Raw genomic sequence first — 21,954 nt, forward strand, 5'->3', positions numbered from 1 at the left:
CATCAGAGGAGGAGGAAAGCTGACGTTTTGGGTCGGGACCCTTCTTCTGAAGGAAGGTCCTGACCCGAAATGTCAGCTTTCCTGCTCCTCTGATGCTGCCTGGCCTGCTATGTTCATTCAGCTCCACACCTTTGATCTCTGATTGGCTGTGAGAAGGTAACATATTACAATGACAGACAAGTCAGGCAAACAACAGAGAGAGTGGGGTGGGGGGGGAGCGGGATGTTTGGCAGAACACAGTAATGTGATGAAACCTCTGGATCACCTTCCTGCCGGAGTTGGCAAATTTGATGTTACTCATTATTTTGTTATACTGACCATGTCAATGCAATCGTTACTTAGACAAAGCTTCAACTTTAAAATAATCTTTTCTCAGAATGTTTGTCCCCTACACCAAATGGACAGCAAGCAGTTCAAGAAGGAGACTCACCATCACCTTCTCCTGGGCAATTAAGGACGGGCAATAGATGCTTGCTTCGCCAGTGACACTCACATCCCATAAATGAATAATGTTTTACTAAAGGGAAAGCAGATGTTAGCAACCTGGAATAAAAACAGGAAATGGTGGAAGGAGTCAGGCAGCCTGTGTGGAGACAGAAACAGAGATAACATTTCAGGTCTGTGACAATTTAGCCCGAAATGTCAGCCTTCCTGCTCTTCTGATGCTGCTTAGCCAGCTGTGTTCATCCAGCTCTACACCTTGTTATCTCAGATTCTCCAGCATCTGCAGTTCCTACTATCTCTGGGACAGTTTACAGATGGAGTGGGAGGGACGAGACAAAAGGGAGATCTGTGGAAAAGTGAAAGACACGAGAGATTGAATAAATAAAGAATTAATTTTACAGGTGTCATGATCCCAGGTGACATTATTGCTGGACAAATCAGATCCCAGACTAAAATCTGGCTTGATAGATTTTTTTTTGGTTTTAACAAGGTGGTCTTTCACTGAAACACAAACATGCAAACACAAACTGCAGATTCAGTTTTAACATTAAAACTGAAGTTTGTGACACAATTTGTAGATGATGCTCCTACATTAAGTGACTAGATTTTCAAAGTAATTCATCAACTGTAAAGCACATTGAGAGATCAGGTGTTCATGGAAGGTGCAATACACATACCCTGCCTTTCTTTGCTGGAGCTGCTACAGTCTGTGGATTGCACATATGCCCTTGATGTTGTCAGGAATGGAATTCCCTAATTCTGACTCAGGGGTCAAAGGAGCGGGGATGAGGGAGGACTAGCTGGTCCAATCCCCACTAAACAGCAGTTATTAACTTCAAACTTGGAGCAAACAGAGAAGCTGTACAAATCAACTGCAACATAGAATCAGGATCCCTACAGTGTGGAAGCCGGCTATTTGGCCCACTGAGACCACACAGGCCTCCCCCCACTGAACAGCATCCCACCCATGCCCACCCTCTAAACTATCCCTGTAACCCTGCATTTCCCATCACTAACCCACCTATCTTGCACATCTCTGGACACTACAGGCAATTTAGCACGGCCAATCCACTTAACCAGCACATCTTCGGACTGTGGGAGGAAACCAGAGCATCTGGAGGAAACCCACACTGATATTGGGAGAATGTACAAACTCCACACAGACAGTTCCATCCCTAACATCATCAAGGGCATGGATAGGCTAGCAGAGTGGGCAGGCAGAGGCAGATGGAGTTTAATACATGGAGTGTGAGGTGATGCATAAAGGACTATGCAGGGAAGAGGGATCTGAGGGCTCATGTACATAAGTCTCAAGTGGCAAGAGAAGTTAGTTAGCATTAAAACAAATCAACAATTTTGCACGTTTTAGCGGGTTTGATTAATTACGTAGAAATCACAAAATTGAAAGAGTCCATTCAGCTCACTGTTCATGTTTATCCTCCACACAAACAATATTTCGATCCCATGCACCTGCCTTGTTCCCATATCAATTTAGCCGTTTTTCTTGAACACCTTCTCTAAGTGTTTTTCGGGTACAGTGATAACGTCACTGACTAATAATCCAGAGGTCCAGGGTAATGCTCTGGGCACATGAGTTCAAACCCCAACACAGCAGCTGGTGGAATTGAAAGCTAGTTTCCTTAAGTGGCAACAACTATCATCAATTGCTGTAAAAACCCGTCTGGTTCACTAACACTCTTCAGGGAGGGAGGTCTCCTGTCCTTACCCAATCTGGTCTAAGGCTTGAGCTTGAATAGGTTGGCCTATTTTCCCTGGATCGTTGGAGGCAGAGGGGTAACGTCATAGAGGTTTATAAAATCGTGAGAGGCATGGATAAGGTGAATAGCCAGGGTGGGGGGAGTCCAAAGCTAGAGGGCATAGGTTTAAGATGAGAGGGGAAAGATTTAAAAGGGACCTAAGGGGTAACTTTTTCACGCAGAGGTTTATTGCGTGCATAGAATGAGCTGCCAGAGGAAGTGGTGGGGGCTGGTACGATTACAACATTTCAAAGGCATCTGGATGAGTACATGAATAGGAAGGGTTTAGAGGAATATAGGCCAAATGCTGGCAAATGGGACTAGGTCAGATTGTGGTATCTGGTTTGCACAGACGAGTTAGACCAAAATATCTGTTTCCATGCCGTATATGACTCCAGGTGACTCCAGAACCACAGACCCTTAACTGCCCTCTGAAATGGCCAAACAGTTCATGGGCAATTAGGGATGGGCAGCAAATGTTAGCCTTGCTATCCATGCCTACAGCATGTTTAAGGAAAAAAGATGTTTTAACGTTGACATGGTTTTTGCATGAATCTCAAACTCTGACAATGAGTTCATCCCAGCTACAGTTTCTTTCCAACTACCTGATTTTCCTGAAACCCAGAAACACCCCAACAATTCTGTGCCCTTTCTACTGTCCTCAAATTTTTCCCAATAGTACAATGTCCAAACTACGCACAATTTCCAACTGCGGTCTTACTAATGTTTGAAACAAATTCACTATTATAGTGTGACCTTTACACTCTGTACTGACTGCCTAGTGCTGGATCTCAGAAACTGCTGGCTCTCCGATCTCTCAATACAGTCATTGGCTCACCTGTACTGTCAGACACTCCCACACAAAACTGGGAGATCATCCTTTCAAAGGCTACCAGCTTGTTCTAAAACCAACTGCACACTTTGCCTAGGGCAGTCATTTGCATTGGGTTGACTCTCTGACTCTAAACCAGAGCTCAGGGTTTGATGGTCAAGTAAAGCACATTCATGACATGGGCAAATGAGTGCCAACTTGTCAATCCCACACCAGCAGCAGATTGTAGAAGTGGGAGAGATTCCTAGTCAACCATATGATGGATAGAATTTGGACTAATAGCAGCTATCATATCAGTATCCACAGCTCCAGGGTACAAGATGGAAGTGAAGGTGGGTGTTGAAAGAACTGTCAGACACACCCACCAGTGCACAAAAGGCAGACTCAGCAGTGGATACAAAAAGGCCAGCTCACACACAAAGAGCAGATCACACACAGTATAAATAACTCTCACAGTATAACTCACACACGATAACACACACAGTTTAACTGACACAGTGTATCTCTCAGTGCAACGCACACACTATAACTCAGTGTAACTCACTCGCAGTGTCACTCACAGTGTAAACTCACACTCAGTGTAAACTCACACTCAGTGTAATTCACTCTCAGTGTAATTCACTCTCAGTGTAAACTCACACACAGTGTAATTCACTCTCAGTGTAAACTCACACACAGTGTAATTCACTCAGTGTAACTCTGTGTAATTCACTCTCAGTGTAAACTCACACTCAGTGTCACTCTCACACAGTGTAATTCACTCTCAGTGTCACTCACACACAGTGTAATTCACTCAGTGTCACTCACACACAGTGTAATTCACTCTCAGTGTAAACTCACACTCACACGGGGCAGCTCCATGCTCCGGGCACAGGCTCAGCATCGCCTCTCCGAGTGAGTCCCACGTGGGAGCTGCTACATTCAAGTCGCCATGGAAACCAGCTCTTCAATTTCATGTGTCAACATTTGGACAGGTCACTTCCGGTCAGTGCTGTGACAGTGCGGAGCCCGGGACAAAAACACAAGTTGCTGGAAAAGCTCAGCAGGTCTGGCAGCGCCTGTGCCGAGCGAAATCCGAGTTAATGTTTCGGGTCCGGCGACTCTTCTTCAAGTCTGAGCTTTTCCAGCAACTACTGATTTTGTTCCTGATTTACAGCATCCGCAGTTCTTTCAGTTTTTATTGCGTTACCCCGGGATCACTGGAGGGGGAGGTGGGAGTTAATTGGTATATTCTCAGTTTTGTTAAATTGCCAAAATTTATTTTAAAAAATTGGTAAATTATTCATCCAACTAACCATACTTAATTACAATGACCAGTAAAGATTTAGTTTTGACTCCCAGAATCACTGATTTATCATATTCTTATATTTAAACAAGTTACATCTATAGAACACCTTTAACATTAAGAAAACATCCCAAGGTGTTTCACAGAAGTATGGTACAAAATTTACCAAAGCACATTAGATGTTATTCGGATGGGTGACTTATAAATGTTTCGAGTCAATCTGGAGCAGGTGGGACTTGAACCCAGATCTGCTGGCTCAGAGGAAGGGACATTACTGCTGTGCAACAGCTGTTATAATCTTGGTCAAAGGAATAGGTTTCAGGAGAAATGAGAGGTTGAGAGACTAGATTTCAGAACTTGAGATCTGGATGCTGAAGACACAATGATTGTATGTGGATACTTGAGGGGTTGGAGCTGGAAGACCACAGATGTCAGATATAGGACTGGAAGGATTACAGAAAAGTGGAGAGACAATGCCATTTGAGGGCTTTGAAAAGAAGGATCAGACCTTTAAAACTGAGTTGTTGCTTATACAACTTAGCCATGACCTCCTGAGCATCCATTTTTATAAGACAATGACTATGAATGCATTAAAGACCATGAGATATAGGAACAGAAGTAGGCCATTCATATTAAATTGGAGAGGACTCAGAAAAGATTTACCAAGATGTTGCTGGGAATGGAGGGTTTGAGTTATATAAATAGGCTGGGAATTTTTTCACTGGAACGTAGGAGGTTGAGGGGGTGACCTTATATAAGTTTATAAAATGAGGGGCATAGATAAGATGAATAGCAAAGGTCTTTTCCCTAGGGTGGGGGAGTTCAAAACTAGGAGGCATATTTTTAAGCGAGAGGAGCACATGTAAAAAAAGTTGCCCCTCATTGTCCCTTTTAAAACTGAGAGTGATTAGTGTGTGAAATGAACTGCCAGAGGAAGTGATGGATGCAGGCACAGTTACAACATTTAAAAAACTTTTGGATAAGTACACGAATAGGAAAAGTTTGAGGGATTTGGGCCAAATGCAGGCAAGTGGGACTAATTTAGTTTGGGAACATGGTCAGTGCGGATGAGTTGGACCAGAGGGTCTGTTTCCATGCTGTATGACTCTATAATTATCTCTGATTGTCCTCGAGAAAATGGTGGTGAGCTGCCTCCTTGAACCATTGCAGTCCTTCAGGGGTTAGGTGTTAGGGAGGGAATGGCCCACTCTGCCATTCAATAAGATCATGGCTGATCTTTTTGTGGCCTCAGCTCTACTTATCCACCCTCTCACCATAACCCTTAATTCCTTCACTGTTGAAAAAATTGTGTTAGCTTTTAAAACATTCAATGAGAAAGCCTCAACTGTTTCATTGGGCAGGGAATTCCACAGATTCCCAACTCTTTGGGTGAAGATGTCCCTCCTCAATTCAGTCCTAAATCTGCTCTCCCTAATTTTGAGGCGATGCCACCTTGTTCTAGTTTCTCCCGCCAGTGGAAACTTCCTCCCTGCTTCTATCTTATCTATTCCTCTCATAATTTTATGTGTTTCTATAAGATCCCCCCTCATTCTTCTAAATTCCAATGAATATAATCCTGGTCTACTCAGTCTCTCCTCATAAGCCAACTCCCTCAACTCTGGAAACAACCTAGTGACTCTCCTCTGCATTCCCTCCAGTGCAAGTACATCCTTTCTCAAATAAGGAGACCAAAACTGTACACAGTACTCCAGGTGTGGCCTCACCAGCACCTATACAGCTGTAACATAACCTCCCTGCTTCTAAACTCCATCCCTCTAGCAATGAAGGAAAAATTCCATTTACCTTCTTGATTACCTGTCGGACCTGCAAATCAACCTTCTGCAATTCAAGCACAAGGACACCCAGGTCCCTCTGCACAACAGCATGCTGCGATTTTTTACTGTTCAAATAATAGGTCTTTTTACTGCTATTCCTACCAAAATGGATGACTTCACATTTGTCAACATTGCACTTCATCTGCCAGACCTTTTCCCACTCACTTAAACTACATCCCTCTGCAAACTTTCAGAGTCGTCTGCACACTTTGCTCTGCATCTGTCGCACTCCAGATGGTAGAGGTCACGGATTTGGAAGGTGCTATCAAAGGAGCCTGGTGAGTTGCTGCAGGGCATCTTATCGTGTCTTTGTCAGGTACTGTCTCCCAGTTGTCAGTGTTAACATCCACCATCCTCCTCGTACGTTGCTTTCAAGTGGGCATACGTAATACAATCAAGCAGAGTCTGTATGGCTTCATGAAGGGGAAATTTTATTAGAGCTCTTTGAAGAGATAACAAGCAGGATAGATAAAGGGGAAACAGTATACATAATATATTTGGACTTTCAGAAGGCATTAGATAAGGTGTCACACATTAGGCTACTTAATAATAGAAGAGCCCATGAAGTTGGGGGTAGTATATCAGCATGAGTAGGGGATTGGCTAGCTTATAAAAGCTGCAAAAATGGGGACATTTTCAGAATGGCAACCTGCAACTAGGGGTGTGCCACAGGGATCAGTGCTGGAGCCACAATTACTTACAATATATATTAATGACTTGAGGAAAATGAGTGTACTGTCACCAAGTTTGCAATGGTACAAACATAAGTGGGAAGGCAAGTGGTGAAGATAACAGTCTGCAGAAGGTTAAGTGAGTGGGCGAAAGCTTGGCAGATGGAATGCAATGTGAGAAAATGTGAGGTCATGCATTTTGACACAAAGAATAGAGGAGCTGAAGATTATTAAAAAGGAGACTGCAGAAAGCTGCTGCAAAGAGAGATTTGAGACTTCTCGTGCAAGAATCACAAAAAAAACTAGCACATGAGTTCAACAGGTAATAGGGAAGGCCAATGGAATGTTGGTTTCTATTTTGAAGGGAATGGAGTATAAAAATGGAGAAGTTTTGCTAAAACTGTACAATGTATTAGTCAGGCTGCAGCTGGAATACTGTGAACAGTTTGGGCCCCTTTATCTAAGGAAGGACATACTAGCATTGGAGGCAGCCAAGAGAAGGTTCATTAGGCTGATCCTGGGTATGAAGGAACTGTCTTATAAGGGCAGGTTGGAGAGATTTGGGACTGTATTCATTGGAAGCAAGAGAGGTGACATTATTGAAATACAAGAATGTTGGGAATCTTGCCAGGATAAATACAGAAAGGTTGTTTCCCCTTGTATGTGAATCTAGGACCAGAGGGCATCACCTCAGAATAAGAAGTCGCACATTTAAGACAGAAATGAGGAGGAACTTCTTCTCTGAGGGGATGGTGCAGGAGGGAGGGTTTAAGATTCCTGGGACACTGGGACTGGCTCTGGGGAAGGTAGATCACCTGTACAAGCCAGATGGTTAAACCTGAACAGAGGTAGGACTGGGTGCCTTGTGGGGTGTTGTGTTGATACTGTTGGGAGGGCTTTAAACCAACTTGCCAGGGAACCAAGACAGAATAATAGAGATTAATGCACAAAAATGCTGTGAAAGAAAGCTAGTCCTAGTGTAGAGAATAGTAAGTTTAATAGATGAAGTTTGAGTAAGGGAGAAAATATTGAAATCTGAATATAGTATAGTAAATAAGATTAGGGAGTTACAGGCACAGATTGCCTTGTGAGATTCTGATGCTGCGGTAATAACAGAAGCGTGATTTAAGAAACATTTTCCAAAAATATAGTGGGGGGGTGGTGGTTGGTGGCAGGAGGTAAGTTGCAGTATTGGTGTAGGAAAGCATTGCAGTGCTGGCGAAAGTGGATGTTTCAAAGGGTTCGAGGTTAGAATCTGTTTGGCTATGTCTAAGGAATAAAGAGGGTGTCAGGTGTAATATATAGACGATCAGTTAGTGGGAAGGATGTAGAGGAACAAAGTTGTAAGGGAATTACAGAAAGATGTAAACATCACAGAACAGTTATAATGGGGGTCTTCAATTACCTGTATGTTGACTGGTGTAGTGGTAGGTGTAAGGGCCAATGAAGGGCAAGATTTCCATGATTGTTGTTCAGGACAACAACATACAGTAGTTGGGTGCTCAGTGTAACAGAAAAGGAGACATTGTTAGACCAGATTCTTGGGAATGAGATGGACCTTTTAGAGCAAGCGACAGTGGGTGAACATTGCGGGGGACAGTGATTATTGTATCATAAAGTTTAGGATGACAGTGGAAAAGGACATTGGTCAATCGAGAATAAGAATAGTCAACTTACGGAGAGCAGACTTCATTAGGACAAGGACAGAGCTGGGTCAGATAGACTGGAACCAATATTTGGCAGTGAAAATAGTAGCTGAACAATGGGCTACCTCCAAAAATGAGGTGGCTTGGGCACAGTCAATATATATTCCCTCAGAAGCGAAAGGTAGGACAAACAAATCCAGAATTCCCTGGACCAGAAAGGAGATGGCAATTTAAGATAAAAAAGAAACAGTGTACTTATGATGGGTGCCATCTAGTAAATACAATTGAGAACCAAGTTGAACACAGGGTTGAGAAACGAAGGTGAGAAAACAAATACGAGAAGCGAAGAAGTACAGTAAATTTATTATTAACCAGCGCCTATGGGACCCAGAGTGTGTTGATTGATTAAATATTCTGGATAATCAAGAGGTCCATGTAAACAATGTAAAAACACACACTAAATAATATAGGGGGTATACACATCACTGTTATACTTTATTTACAGCATAAATCAATTAAACAATAATACAACTTTGCCTTAAATAAAATTTACCAGCAGAGAGCTTTCAACTGACAACTCGACTATTAAAGAGGTCGCAGTATTTGAAGAGAAATTGAATCAACCGTTGATATTTCATGTGACTATTCAATTGAACAACAATTATATTTACATTGCAGTGAATAAGTTTAAAAACTATAATACTTAGAATAATACGTAAGCATCACAGTATTTGAGGTGTACAATTTTAATATAATGAGATCTGGGTGTCTATGTACATAAATCATTAAAAATGGCAGGTCAGGTAGAGGGAGCTGTTAATAAAGCATACAGTCTTCCAGGCTCCATTGATATAGTCAGTACAAGAGTGAGAAGGCTATGTTGATTTTGTAGGACTCTGGTTAGACCTCAGCTGGTATTTTGTGCACAGATCTGGGCAGCTCCTTAGGACAGATCTGAAAGTGTTGGAGAGAGTGTGGAAGAGGTTTACCAGAATGGGATGAGAAACTTAGTTACGAAGAAAGATTGGAGAAGTTGAGATTGTTTCCTTGAGCAGAAGGATGATGCAACATTAAATAAAATGTTTCAAAATCTTCTGAGGTCTGGACAGAGTGAATAGATAGAGAGAACCTGGTTCCATTTGTAAATGGATCAAGAACCAGAGGGCACAGTGTTAAAGTGATTTGCAGAAGTGTAAGGTGTGGAAGAATATTTTCATACAGTGAGTGGTCTGGCTTTGGAATGTATTGCCAAGAACTATGATGGAGAGTGGTGTGTGATGATGCTGTCACTTTGAAAAGATTATTTTGTCCTGGTTTTTTTGAAGAGAAGTTGTAAAGGCAGAGGTAAAAAAGTGTCTACTGGAGCTCACCCAGATCAATAGTTTAAGAGGCCTTCAGTTTTTTTTTTAAAATGCAGTGGTAACAATGGAAGGGGAGTGGCCACATCTCCTAGATCAGGCTTTCTAGTCGTTTTTTAGCTGTAGCAGTTAGAAGCTGTTTGGGTCCCAGAATGGGTTGCAAGCTTCAGTAAATGATTCCCAACTGTGTCTTTCTCTGAAATCTCTCTTGATGTTGTTCCTTCCTGGACTGGGAAACTGCACGCAAGAATTTGTGTCTGGATTTACCTTTGTGCCAAGGGGTGTGTTTATGGGATGTTGCTACATTGGAACAGTTAATTAGTAACAGGTGCTGTATCTATTATTCACTTAAGTTTTCCAATAGTTGAGTTATTCTAAATTCCACTTTCTTTTGTTTGTATTTTAACTATAGTGATTAAATAAATTGTGTTTTGCTTAAAGCCAAGTGGTGTGACCAGCTGCATCACATCTGGAACACCCACTTCACACCTACCTTTAAAATAAGAAAACGTTAGGGTTTCAGCTACTTCCTTAAAATATTTTGAGGGCATCTGCTCTGGTCCACAACAGGTGCAATTGAACGGTTTAAGGCAGCATGTGGTAATTATTTAAAACCAAACAAAGTGCAGGGCTATGGCGGTGGGAAAGGCAAGTGTCTGGTACAAAATCAAAATTTTCAGAGAGCTGGTGCAGTAACAATTCTGTGACTCTGAATCTGTTTTACTCCACATTCCCAGTCAGCCCCTTCCTTGCTTATCATGCATCCATCAACCTCTGCCTTAAAAGTACTAGAAGACTTTGTTACCACCACATTTTGAGGAAAGGAGTTCCAGAGACATCTGATTGTTCTAGGCCTTCGCATCCTAGACTTAATTGGAATGAAGGCAGCAGTGTCCTGACCTGGCATCTGCTTAGCCCAATTAAATACGCTTCCAGTGCTGGTTCACAGTTACCTTGAGGGTGGGATATTAAGTTCTGTTGATGGACTCAGAATCGGTAAGGAAGTTGTTTGTGTTCTCTTATTTAAATATCCTTTCATACACCATTGCACTAGTGTCGCTGCACATTTACTGGAAACGTTAACCGATTGGCTTAAACTTTGCTCGCGGTTAAAGCAAGATAATTTTGATTTTAATCTTTGCATTCCAATTTTCTGGTGCAGTTCACAATCTGAACACTGGAGGGTGCTCAAAGCTAACAGGATGCTTCAAAACCCCTTTCTGAATCAAGCCAAAAGTTTTACTCCAATCCCCAGTCCAGTCGAAGACTGTTATCCGTCCGGGATTAAAGATGCTCCTTTTTCAGGTTCGCTCCATTCTCAGGTTCACTCCATCCTCTACATCCAGGTATCTTATTGTGTCACTTCACAAAAGTGCCTTGATTTTATTTAATGTAGATAAAATGTCTCTTGAATAAGTTTTTTAAGGTTTTATCTAAAGGAGTTGATGGAGGGAAACCACTTCCTCCATAGAACAAGGGAGAATCAGCTGAAATTCTAGGCCATTTGAGGATGACATCATGTGCAATGTTTTCATACAGAGGATAGAACAGCCCCTGTTTTACCTCGGGTTACTTTAATAGAATCTCTACAGTGTGGAAGGAGGCCATTTGGCCCATCGAGTCACACACTGACCATCTGAAGAGCATCCTACCCAGACCCACCCCCCACTGACCCTGACCCTATCCCTGCTTTTCCCATGGCTAATCACCTAGCCCGCACAATTTAGCGTGGCTAATCCACCTAACCTGCACATCTTTGGACTGTGGGAGGAAACCGGAGCAGACAGAGGAAGTCCACGCAGACACGGGGAGAATGTGCAAACTCCACACGGACAGTCACCTAAGGATGGAATCGAACCAGGGTCACTGGAACTGTGAGGCAGCAAGTGATAACCACTGAGCCACCATGCCAATGCTTTAAAGAACTGTGCTCTACAATCTAAAATGAATGGTTAAGTGTGAAACCTGTCAATCTGAGCATTGATGAAAGATCTCTAGCTGATGAAAGCAGCTCAGTGGGTAGCATTTTTGCCTCTGAATCCAGAACTTTTAGCAAAACGGTCATGGCCAATACTCCATTGTGATACAGAGGGTGTGCTGCACTGCCAGAGGTGCCATCTTTCAGGTGAGATGGTAAATTGAGGCTCATATAGGGGAGGCGATGGCCTAGTGGTATTATCACTGGACTGTTAATCCAGAGACCCAGATAACATTCTGGGGACCTGGTTTGAATCCCACCATGGCAGATGGAATTTGAATTCAATAAATATCTGGAATTAAGAATCTAATGATGATCATGAATCTATTGTTGATTGTTGGAAAAACCCATCTGGTTCACTAATGTCCTTTAGGGAAGGAAAATGCCATCCCTACCTGGTTTGGCTTATATGTGACTCCAGACCCACAACAATGTGGTTGACGCTCAATGCCCTCTGGGCAATTAGGGATGGACAATAAATGCTGCCAGTGATGCCCTCATTCCATTAATGAATAATTTTTAAAAAATTTGCCCTCTGTTAAATGCAACACAGCATCTTTCACGTGCGCCAAAGGGATGGGGAGTGCCCCCTGGTCTCCTGACCTATACTTATCCCTCCATCAGCATTGCAGTAGGTTCAGGGGATTAAAAAAAGCATTTTCCTGTCACTTGTCACATTGCTGTTTGTGTGGGAGCTTGCTGTATACAAATTGGCTCTTTCACGTCCTACTTCATTGGCTCGTTTCTACTTATCAATCCCACCCTTGTAGGCCAAGCAATTTGGAAATAAAGCACATCCCTGATCAGAAGCTGGATAACTTTAACCAAAGGGTAGTGGGGTTCAATCAAAAATCATAACAATAGCTTAAGGGAGAGCCATCCTTCTCTTTGGGTCTGAGACAGCCAACTGTGTACATAAGAACATAAGAAATAAGGGCAAGAGAAAGCTGTCCAGTCCATTGAGTCTACTCTGCCATTCATTGAAATGATTGTTGATCTATACAACCATAAACTCTCTCTCGCCAATGTTTAGACCAAATATTGTTGAAACCAAGAAATAGATTAGGAGGTGATGGTTTGGTAATATTACTGGGCTAATAATCCAGAACCTCTGTTTAATGTTCTCTGGTCATGGGCTCAAATCCCACGATTGCAGGTGCTGAAATTTGAATTGAATAAAAATCTGGAATACACAGCTAACTTAATGGTGACCGTATAACCACTGTCAAATTTTGAGACAAAAATCAGTCTGGATTAAAGAATATCCTATAGGGAAGGAAATCTGCTATCCTTGCCTAGTCTGGCTTACATGTGACTTCAGCCCCACAATAATGAGGATGACTCTTAAATACCGTCTGGGCAATTAAGGATGGACAATAAATGCTCACATCCCATGAACAAATTTCAAAAACAGGTTGTAAAGACTTAATCCATCAGCATCCTGTCTCTAATTGCCAGACAGGACCTGGGATGATGGAATGAGAGCAGTTCTCTGGGAATCCCTAGCCAGAATTGTTGTTTTGTTTTAAGCAGATCAGATTGTACCCTTCTCATCCCTGATTTCTTTTTAAAATGTTGCTTGATTTTATGAAAAGCTATGTTCTATTAACATTTATGTAGCCAAGCTTTTTGATTACAGTTTCTGATTTTTCACACTCTGGTTGGAAAATCATTAGAATTATTGCAATCTTCCTGCAGCCTTCAGCTTTCTTCCTCACTATCAACCACATGACCAATTTTTATATTGTCCGTGAGCTTTGTAATCCTGCCTTTCTCCCAACATTTAAATCTAAAGCATTGGCGCATTTGTCAAAAAGCAAGGGCCCTGTTACCAAGCAACGCATTGTCCTGTTTGCCACAGCTTTATAATCACACCAACACTCTTTGATTTTTGCCAATGAGGGAAATTTGGATCCAAATTGTGCCACCTTCCTTTGGACTTAGTCTGCCATAGGAGACTTTGTCAAAGGCTTTGCTAAAATCCATGGAAGCTTCATCTAATGTGCTCTTTTGTCAAGCCACCTCATCAAAAATTTCAGTCAAATCAGCTAGGCTCAAATTTCCCTTAAATCTGGGTTCTCAATGGATATGTGCCTTCCTAAATGACTTTTTACCCAATTTCTCAGGTTTTTACTAAGATTTTCCCACCACCAAGGTTCAGATGACTGGTTGGTTGGTCTATCCCTTCCTCCCTTTTCAAATGATAGTATAACAAGCAATCATGTAGTACCATGCTGGTAATCTGAGAGGAACAGAAATGAATAGTCAGACCCTCTGATTCTTAAAGAAGAAAACAAAATAGCAGGAAAAGCCATTTGCCAATATTTTGCCCACTACTTCACCTATTAATATCTCTCTGTAAACTGTATCCCTCTATCAATTTGTTTTTATGCCTATTATAGTGTTGTCTGCAAATCTGGCAACAGTACATTCACTTCCTTCCTCCAAGTCATTAAAATATATTGTATATAGTTGTGGTTCCAGCACTGATCCCTGTGGAATCCCACGGGGTCATGGGTCACCAACCTGAAAAAGAATCCCTTGTCCCCACTCATTGTTTCCTGCTCATTACCCAATTCTCTATCCACGTCAATAATTTCCCTCCAACTCCTATCTTACGACTTAACCTTTTGTGAGGTATCTTGTCGAATGCCTCTGGAAATCCAAATACAACACATCTACTGGTTCCCCTCTATCCACTCTGGTTGAGACATCCTCAGAAAAACTCTAAATTAGTTGGATATGATTTCCCCTTCATGAAGCCATGCTGAGTCTGCTTGAATAGATAATGATTTTCCAAATATTCTGCTGTTACTTCCTTAATACTTGATTCCAATGTTTTTCCAATAACAGTTGTTAAACTAATCGGCCTATAGTTATCTACTTACTTTCTGCGTCCCTCCCTTTTTGAATAGAGATGTCATATTAACAGTTTTCCAATCCTTTGGTACATCTCCAGAATCCAAGGAGTTTTTGCAAATTACAACAAATCTCTGTAGCTATCTCTTTAGGATCCTAGGATGCAAATCATCAGAGCTAGGGGACTTATCTGCCTTTAGCCCCATTCATTTGTCTAATACTATTTCTGTAGGGATGGTACTTAATTCCTCCCTCCCCCCCCATATTCTGTAGTATTAATGGGATGATCAAAGTATCTTCCATCATAAAGACCGATGCAAAATATCTGTTTAACTCTACTGTTTCCTTGTTCCCCAAAGCTGTCTCCCCAGATTCCTTTTCTAAGGGGCCCATGTTGATTTATGACCTCTCTTCCTTTTTATAAATTTAAAGAAATTCTCATTGTCGGTTGTTATATTTCTCACTAGTTTGCCCTCGTAGTTTATTTTCTCCTTTTTTTTTAGTCTTCTTTTGCTGGATTCTGAATTTATCCCAGTCTTTGGGGCTTTCATTGACTTTTTGCCTCCTTACAAGCCCATAAGACATAGGAGCAGAAATCAGGCTGTTCAGCCCGTCGAGTCTGCTCCATCATTCAATCAAGGCTGATAAATTTCTCAACCCTATTCTCCCGCTTTCTCCCCGTAACCCTTGATCCCCTTGACAATCAAGAACCTATATATCTCAGTCTTAACTAGACTCAATGACCCGGCCTCCACAGCCTTCTGTGGCAGTGAATTCCATAGATTCACCACTCTCTGGCTGAAGAAGTTTCTCCTTATCTCCGTTCTAAAAGGTCTTCCCTTTACTCTAAGGCTGTGCCCTTGGGTCCTAATCTCTCCTACCAATGGAAACATCTTCCCAAAATCCACTCTGTCCAGGCCATTCAGTATTCTGTAAGTTTCAATTAGAATCCCCCCCCATCTTTTCTAAACTCCATTCAGTACAGACAAAGAGTCCTCAAACATTCCTCATATGCTAAGCCTTTCATTCCTGGGATCATTCTCATGAACCTCCTCTGGACCCCTCCAGGGCCAGTATATCCTTTCTGAGGCATGGGACCCAAAATTGCTCACAATACTCTAAATGTAGTCTGACCAGAGCCTTATAAAGCCTGCTTTTATATTCTAGTCCTCTTCAAATAAATGCCAACATTGTATTTGCCTTCCTAACTACCAACTCAACCTGCAAGTTTACCTTAAGAGAATCCTGGAGTAGAACTCCCAAGTCTCATTGCACTTCAGATTTCTGAATCTTCTTCCCATTCAGAAAGTAGTCTATGCCTCTATTCTTCCTACCAAAGTGCATGACCTCACACTTTCCCACATTGTACTCCATCTGCCACTTCTTTGCCCACTCTCCTAACCTGTCCAAATCCTTCTGCAGCCTCCCCGTCTCCTCAATACTTTCTGTGCCTCCACCTATCTTTGTATCATCTGCAAACTTGGCCAGAATGCCCTTAGTTCCTTCATCTAGATTATTAATGTAGAAAGTGAAATTTTACGGTCGCAACACTGACCCTTGTGGAACACCACTTGTCACCAGCTGCCATCCTGAGAAAGACCCCTTTATCCCCACTCTCTGCTTTCTGCCAGACAGCCAATCTTCTATCCATGCTAGCACCTTGCCTCAAACTCCATGGGCCCTTATCCTAGCCCAGGTAGATAACATCCATTGACGTTCCTTGATCTAACCTGCTCATTAACTCTTCAAAGAATTCTAACAGATTTGTCAGGCATGACCTCCCCTTGATGAAGCCATGCTGACTTTGCCCTATTTTTCCATGCACTTCCAAGTATTCAGAAATCTCATCCTTCACAATGGACTCCAAAATCATACCAACAGCTAAGGTCAGGCTAAGTAGTCTGCAATTTCCCATCTTTTGCCTTCTCCCTTCTTAAACGGGGGGATTATGTGCCTTTTCTTTCAAATTAATGCTCTCCTTAACTTCCTTGGTTAGCCATAGTTGGTTTACCCGCTTCTTAGAATCACTCCTTCTTGTTTGGATGTATTTTTGCTGAGCGTTATGAATTAACTCCTTTAAATGTCTGCCACTGCTTGCTTACTGTCGTTTCCACTAATCTGGCTACCCAGGAAGGAGATAACGTCTCCAGAGAAACCACACAGGAGATTTAAAAGAATGTTGCCAGGACTTGAAAATTGCTACTATGAGGAAAGATTATATAGGCTGGCATTGTTTTCCTTAGAACAGAGGAGACTGAGGAATAACTTCATTAAGGTCTCCATAATAATGAGGCTTGGATAAGAGTGGACAGGGAAGATCTGTTGCCCCCTAGTGGAGAGGTCAGATACCAGGGGCCACAGATTTAAGGTGATTGTTTGAAGGATTAAAGGGGGCTTGAGAAAAAAAGACTGATTTACCTGGACGATGGTGGATGACTGGAATGTGCTGCCCAGTTTAGTGATTGAGGCTGAAACCCTCAATCACTTAAAAAGACCCTGGATCTGTACCTGAAGCACTGGATCCTGCAAGGCTATGGACTGAGTGCTGGTGAGTGGCATTAGAATGGGTTCATTCAGCAAGTGCAGATATAATGGGCTGAATGGCCTCATTCTGTGCTGTAACCTATTTCTGCTTCTGTGGTTCTAAGTCAGTCTGCTCGCAACCTTGGTGTCATATTTGACCCCAAGGTGAGCTGTTGACCATGTATCTGTAACATCACTAAGGCTGCCTATTCCCACTCATATTACATTGTCTGACTTTGTCTCAACCAATTTGCTAAAGTCCCCATGTGTTACCTCTCAACTTGGCTATTCTAAAGCCTCCTGGCTCCTTTAATTTTTCTAAGGTCATTCAAAGTTCTGCTGCGCGTGTCTTGACTTGTTCCCAGTCCTGTTCCCCATTGCCCCATTCTGCATTGCCTCCTGGTTGAGCAATGTTTTGATTTTAAAGTTCTCATTCTTGGTTTCAAACCTCTCCACAATCTCATCCCTCCCCGTCTCATGACTTGCTCCGGCGTCCACAAGTCTCCAAAATATCGGTTCCCCTCTCTGCTGTACAGCATAGCTAAATGTTGGGTTATACAATTCGGTGTGAAAAACAAAGACAGAATATTATTTAAGTGGTGATATTATCAGGAAAAGTGGGTGTGCAGAGGGATCTGGCTGACCTTGTACACTGTTCAATGAAAACAGACAGGCAAGTGCAGCAAGCAATTAGGGAGGCAAATCCATTGAAAAAGGATTTGACATCAGAAGTAAGGATGTCTTACTATAGTTCTGTAGAGCAACCCATTCAGTTTTGGTCTCCATACCTAAGAAAGGATAAACTTATCATAGAGAGAAAGCAGGGAAGGGTCACTAGACTGATACTGAGAATGGCAGGACTGCTCTATCAAGAGAGAGTGGTTCAACTGTATTAACTTGATTTTAGAAAGAGAAGAGAGGATCTGAATGCACATATATCTGAACGCACTTATGCACTTATGTAGGCGGCACAGTGGCTCAGTGGTTAGCACTGCTGCCTCACAGTGCCAGGGACCCAGGTTCAATTCCACCCTCGGATAACTATCTGTGTGAAGTTTGTACCTTCTCCCCTTGTCTGCGTGGGTTTCTTCCCACAGTCCAAAGATGTGCACGCTAGATGAATTGGCCGTGCTAAATTGCCCGTAGTGTTCAGGGATGTGTAGATTCAGTGGGTTATAGGAGGGATGGTTCTGGGTGGGATGCTCTGAGAGTCAGTGTGGACTTATCGGGCTAAAGGGCCTGTTTCCACACTGTAGGGATTTTATGATATAGTTGTAACAGGGCTGGACAGACTAGATGCATGGAGTCTAGAAACAGCAATTACAGTCTCAGGATACAGTGAACCATTTAGGACTGAGATGAAGCAATATTTCTAAACATAAAAGACAAAAAAACCTGTCGACCACCCTAACACAGAAGGGCATAGAGGCCAAGTCACTGAATATATTTAAGAAAGATGTAGTTTTTTTCTAGGTATTAAAGGCTTTAAGGGTTAGTTGGGGATGAAGAGATAATAAGCCATTGAGAGAGAGGATCAGCATGATCATATTCAATGTAGAGCAGGATGGATGGGCCAAAAGGCCTACTCCTGCTCTTAATTTCTTTGTTTCTCATTCAGCCCTCTTAAGCACCTGCCCAGTGACTGCCCTTTTAGCTGCCTAGATTTCAATCTGCCCATACCTCTTGTGATGTAAGATGTGTGTTTTATATACATTTTAATATTGTATTTTAAGTTTAGATTTTGAACTAGTGGCAAGTGGGCTTTGGCCAATGAGGGAGTTTAATGATTAACTTGACTGTATTTCTGGAGCCATGATTTTTTTTTTGAAACCAGTAAGTGTAAGAGTGGGAGAGAGTGTTCCTGAAGTGCTAATGGGAAATCATTTCCATTGGGCCAATTTTAAGATCAGAGTAAACATTGAAGAGTATTAGCCTATTTTCAGTTAGAATGATCAGGAATTGACTTTATTCCCCCCTTGGGTAAGAGGAAAACACCCAAAGTTCGGAAAGCCTTTGGTTTGATGGTTGCTGATGTCCTGGTTGAAGTGTCTCTACGTCATTTTTCTCCTTTAAGACATTACTTGAAACTCACCCCCTCAACCAAGCTCTTTCTCACCTGACATAGTATTTCCTTATGCAACTCCACATCACATTTTATTTTGACACACTCCAGTGAAGTGCCGTGGGATATTTTGAGGTACTGTGTAAATATTTGTTATTATGAAAAGGGTCCTTGAGCTGCTAATTTTCTGCCGCAGGTTTAATGGATAATTAATGTGCAGCATCATGGATCTGACTGGGAGGCTGTGCTGGAGTTTTCAATTTCACAGGCTGAAGGTAGAGAGGCACAAATTGTCTAGCAACCTCCATCATGTTCCCAGCAAAACCCTGGGACATGCTGCACAGCATCGTGACATCATTACGAAACCAGCTGGGGTGTCAGAAAGCAGGAATGTTGGGAGGATGTGGTGTGGAATTCAGGGAGATGTGAGGGGGCTGAGACAACAGGAGACTGAGCCTGGGTTGGAGTCACTGTGGCAGTTTCCATCTCCCCATTCAACTGCTTTCTGGGCTGAATCAAACTAAGCAAACAGTCGAGCCACTTTTGTTTCTGCAAGTGCTTCAGCTAAAGGGATTAGTCTGTGCTCCAGGTTTGGGTGGGGAGAGAGCAGGAGGAGGGAGCTCCAACCAAAGCTGGCAAGTAAAGACAGCCTGTGAATGGAGGGCGGCTGTAATGAGATTACTGTAAGCACAATAAGTAGTTTAGCCTGGTGGTCTGGAGGTCCCAGAGCGGACACGGATTGCACTCTCTGGGTCTCTGGCTGCCTGACTGAATGTTGAGGGAAAATCCTTTTTAATCTAGTTTGCAGTTCTCTTGGGGGATTTATTTGTCATTAAGTAACAATCAGGGGGATTTCACCAACATCAATCAGGATAATTAAATCAACAATGTGAGTTCCTGGTTTCAGAATCCAGTATCAAGGCAAGAAAAAAATTAACCTCTCTGAGTGTTGTCAAAGTGGTAATATTGTGCTTGTAGCTATTATTTCTCAGTTCAATTATTATCATCAGGTAGGATCTCTCTTTTCTTTCCCTCTTTTTCTTTTTCTTGCTCTTTTTCTTTCTCTCTGTCTGTCTGTCTTTCTCTCTCTGTGTCCCTCTCTCTCTCGAAGCGTCTCTCTTTCTTCTGTGTGTGTGTGTCTCTGTCTCTGTGTATCTCTCTTTCTCTGTGTGTGTGTGTCTCTCTCTCTCACACGTGCTCTCTCTCCACTGTTGCTATGTTGCATGACTATGAAAGCTTAAACTTTGCCCAGCCCGTGCTAAACTAATTTGAGTCAATTAGTTGACATCCTTTTAACAATCACTCAATGCATCTCGAAGTGAACATAAATGGTGACACATTGAAAAGCTGCTAGCTGCTCATTCCAATCTGCCCTCTCCGTTGCCACTTCTTCACCATGGTTTCTGGGTTCCCTGGTCACAACTGCATCTCTCCACCATTAACGAACAAGACTGGTTAGTTATCACCAAGAACATAAAATCACCTCCTTTACCCCAGATATTTCAGTCCTTCATTTACTTTTAAAAGAATTCGCTAAGCAGGGGAGCATAATTATTTTGATCTTTCTCAAATTTTAGCAGATTATTCTGTGTGTTTGTGCTGTTCAGACAGGTGAGGGGCAGAAAGTGGACTTGTTCGCTGTCTCCTTTGGCAGCCTTTCATTTGTGTGACTGCGACATTTAATCTGTATTGAACATGGTGTGGTAAAGGAGCCCGTCTCTGATGTTGGGGTCTCTGCCACATTTGCTGCAGAGGGGGACAGCGGGCAGAGAAAGGGCACGATTCGCTGACATCTGTTTTCCTAGGGCCCTCCTCCGGCCAGGTTAGAGAACGGGAGTGAGAGATGTCCTCCTGAACGGCCAGAGGTCACCGCCGCCATTGGCTGTCTCCCAGTGATCTCTCCCCAGTCTGTGCCATCTTCTGTCTCCATCTTCCCTCTCCTGCTAGGGAGGGATCTAAGCCCCCGCTGGTCACGGCTTTGTTAATGCTGAACCCAAATGCACAGACCAAGAGCTGAACAACTAAATCTGCTATGAGCGCAATGATTCCCAGCCATTCGGCCCAAAGTTTCTTTTCTGTTCCCCTTGCTCTGGAGAAATCTTGCTCTGCATGAAACAGCCATTCTATAGTGTCTTGACTTCAACTGACTTTCCTGGGTTCACTTCAGAACCTCAGCTCCCCTGAGAGAAACCATGGAGTAGGGAGAGAGACTTAGGACTGAAGTTGGAGAAGGAGTGAAGAAGGGGTCATGTGCACGTACCTGGTAAAATCTTACAATGTTATTGTCTATTGTCTGTTTCTGTAGCCACCCCTCACCGTACACCTTCCCTCTGCCTTGACTTGCTTCATCCGGCTTGCTCTGAAATGATTAACCAGAGATGGATTGTGTTTTACGTGATGACACTCTCTGAACAAAGTGAATTCAGAAAGGAGCTGTCAATTATTTGGTCGTGATTTTTGTGAAGTATCCTAGATTGAACTAAAACTTGAATTTGTGTAATGTTTTCCATAAGACAGCCACTCCCTGTAGAAGGAAATCTCCCATTTCTGATGTGACCAGCGGTGTTCTGGGTCATCATGGTGGAGATTGGTGACAGAAATTCCTGTCTGTTGGAAGTGTGACAGTGTGATTTTAAAGAAAGTACTGAGAGCTGTTTGAGTAAACCCCTGTGCTCCTTTCGGGTTTGAAATAGGAAATATCCAA

At 42.6% G+C, this 21,954-nt stretch overlaps 1 protein-coding gene across 2 annotated transcripts in view; it reads right to left on the minus strand.

Annotated features, from left to right (window-relative positions):
* Positions 1-3,937, minus strand: part of tmem263 (transmembrane protein 263) — a 22,280-nt gene extending 18,343 nt beyond the window's left edge. Inside the window, exon 1 of one of the 2 annotated variants that reach the window (XM_020532701.2) lies at positions 3,874-3,937. In XM_020532701.2, coding sequence (XP_020388290.1) covers positions 3,874-3,894 — 21 coding nt within the window. In that variant the 5' untranslated portion in view covers positions 3,895-3,937. The remainder of the gene's footprint in view (positions 1-3,873) is intronic. The other variant, XM_048607786.1, reaches the window with a different exon arrangement.
* Positions 3,938-21,954: the final 18,017 nt, after the last annotated feature.

Source organism: Rhincodon typus, chromosome 18 (genome assembly GCF_021869965.1).
Source record: "Rhincodon typus isolate 14 chromosome 18, sRhiTyp1.1, whole genome shotgun sequence".
Lineage (NCBI taxonomy): Eukaryota > Metazoa > Chordata > Chondrichthyes > Orectolobiformes > Rhincodontidae > Rhincodon > Rhincodon typus.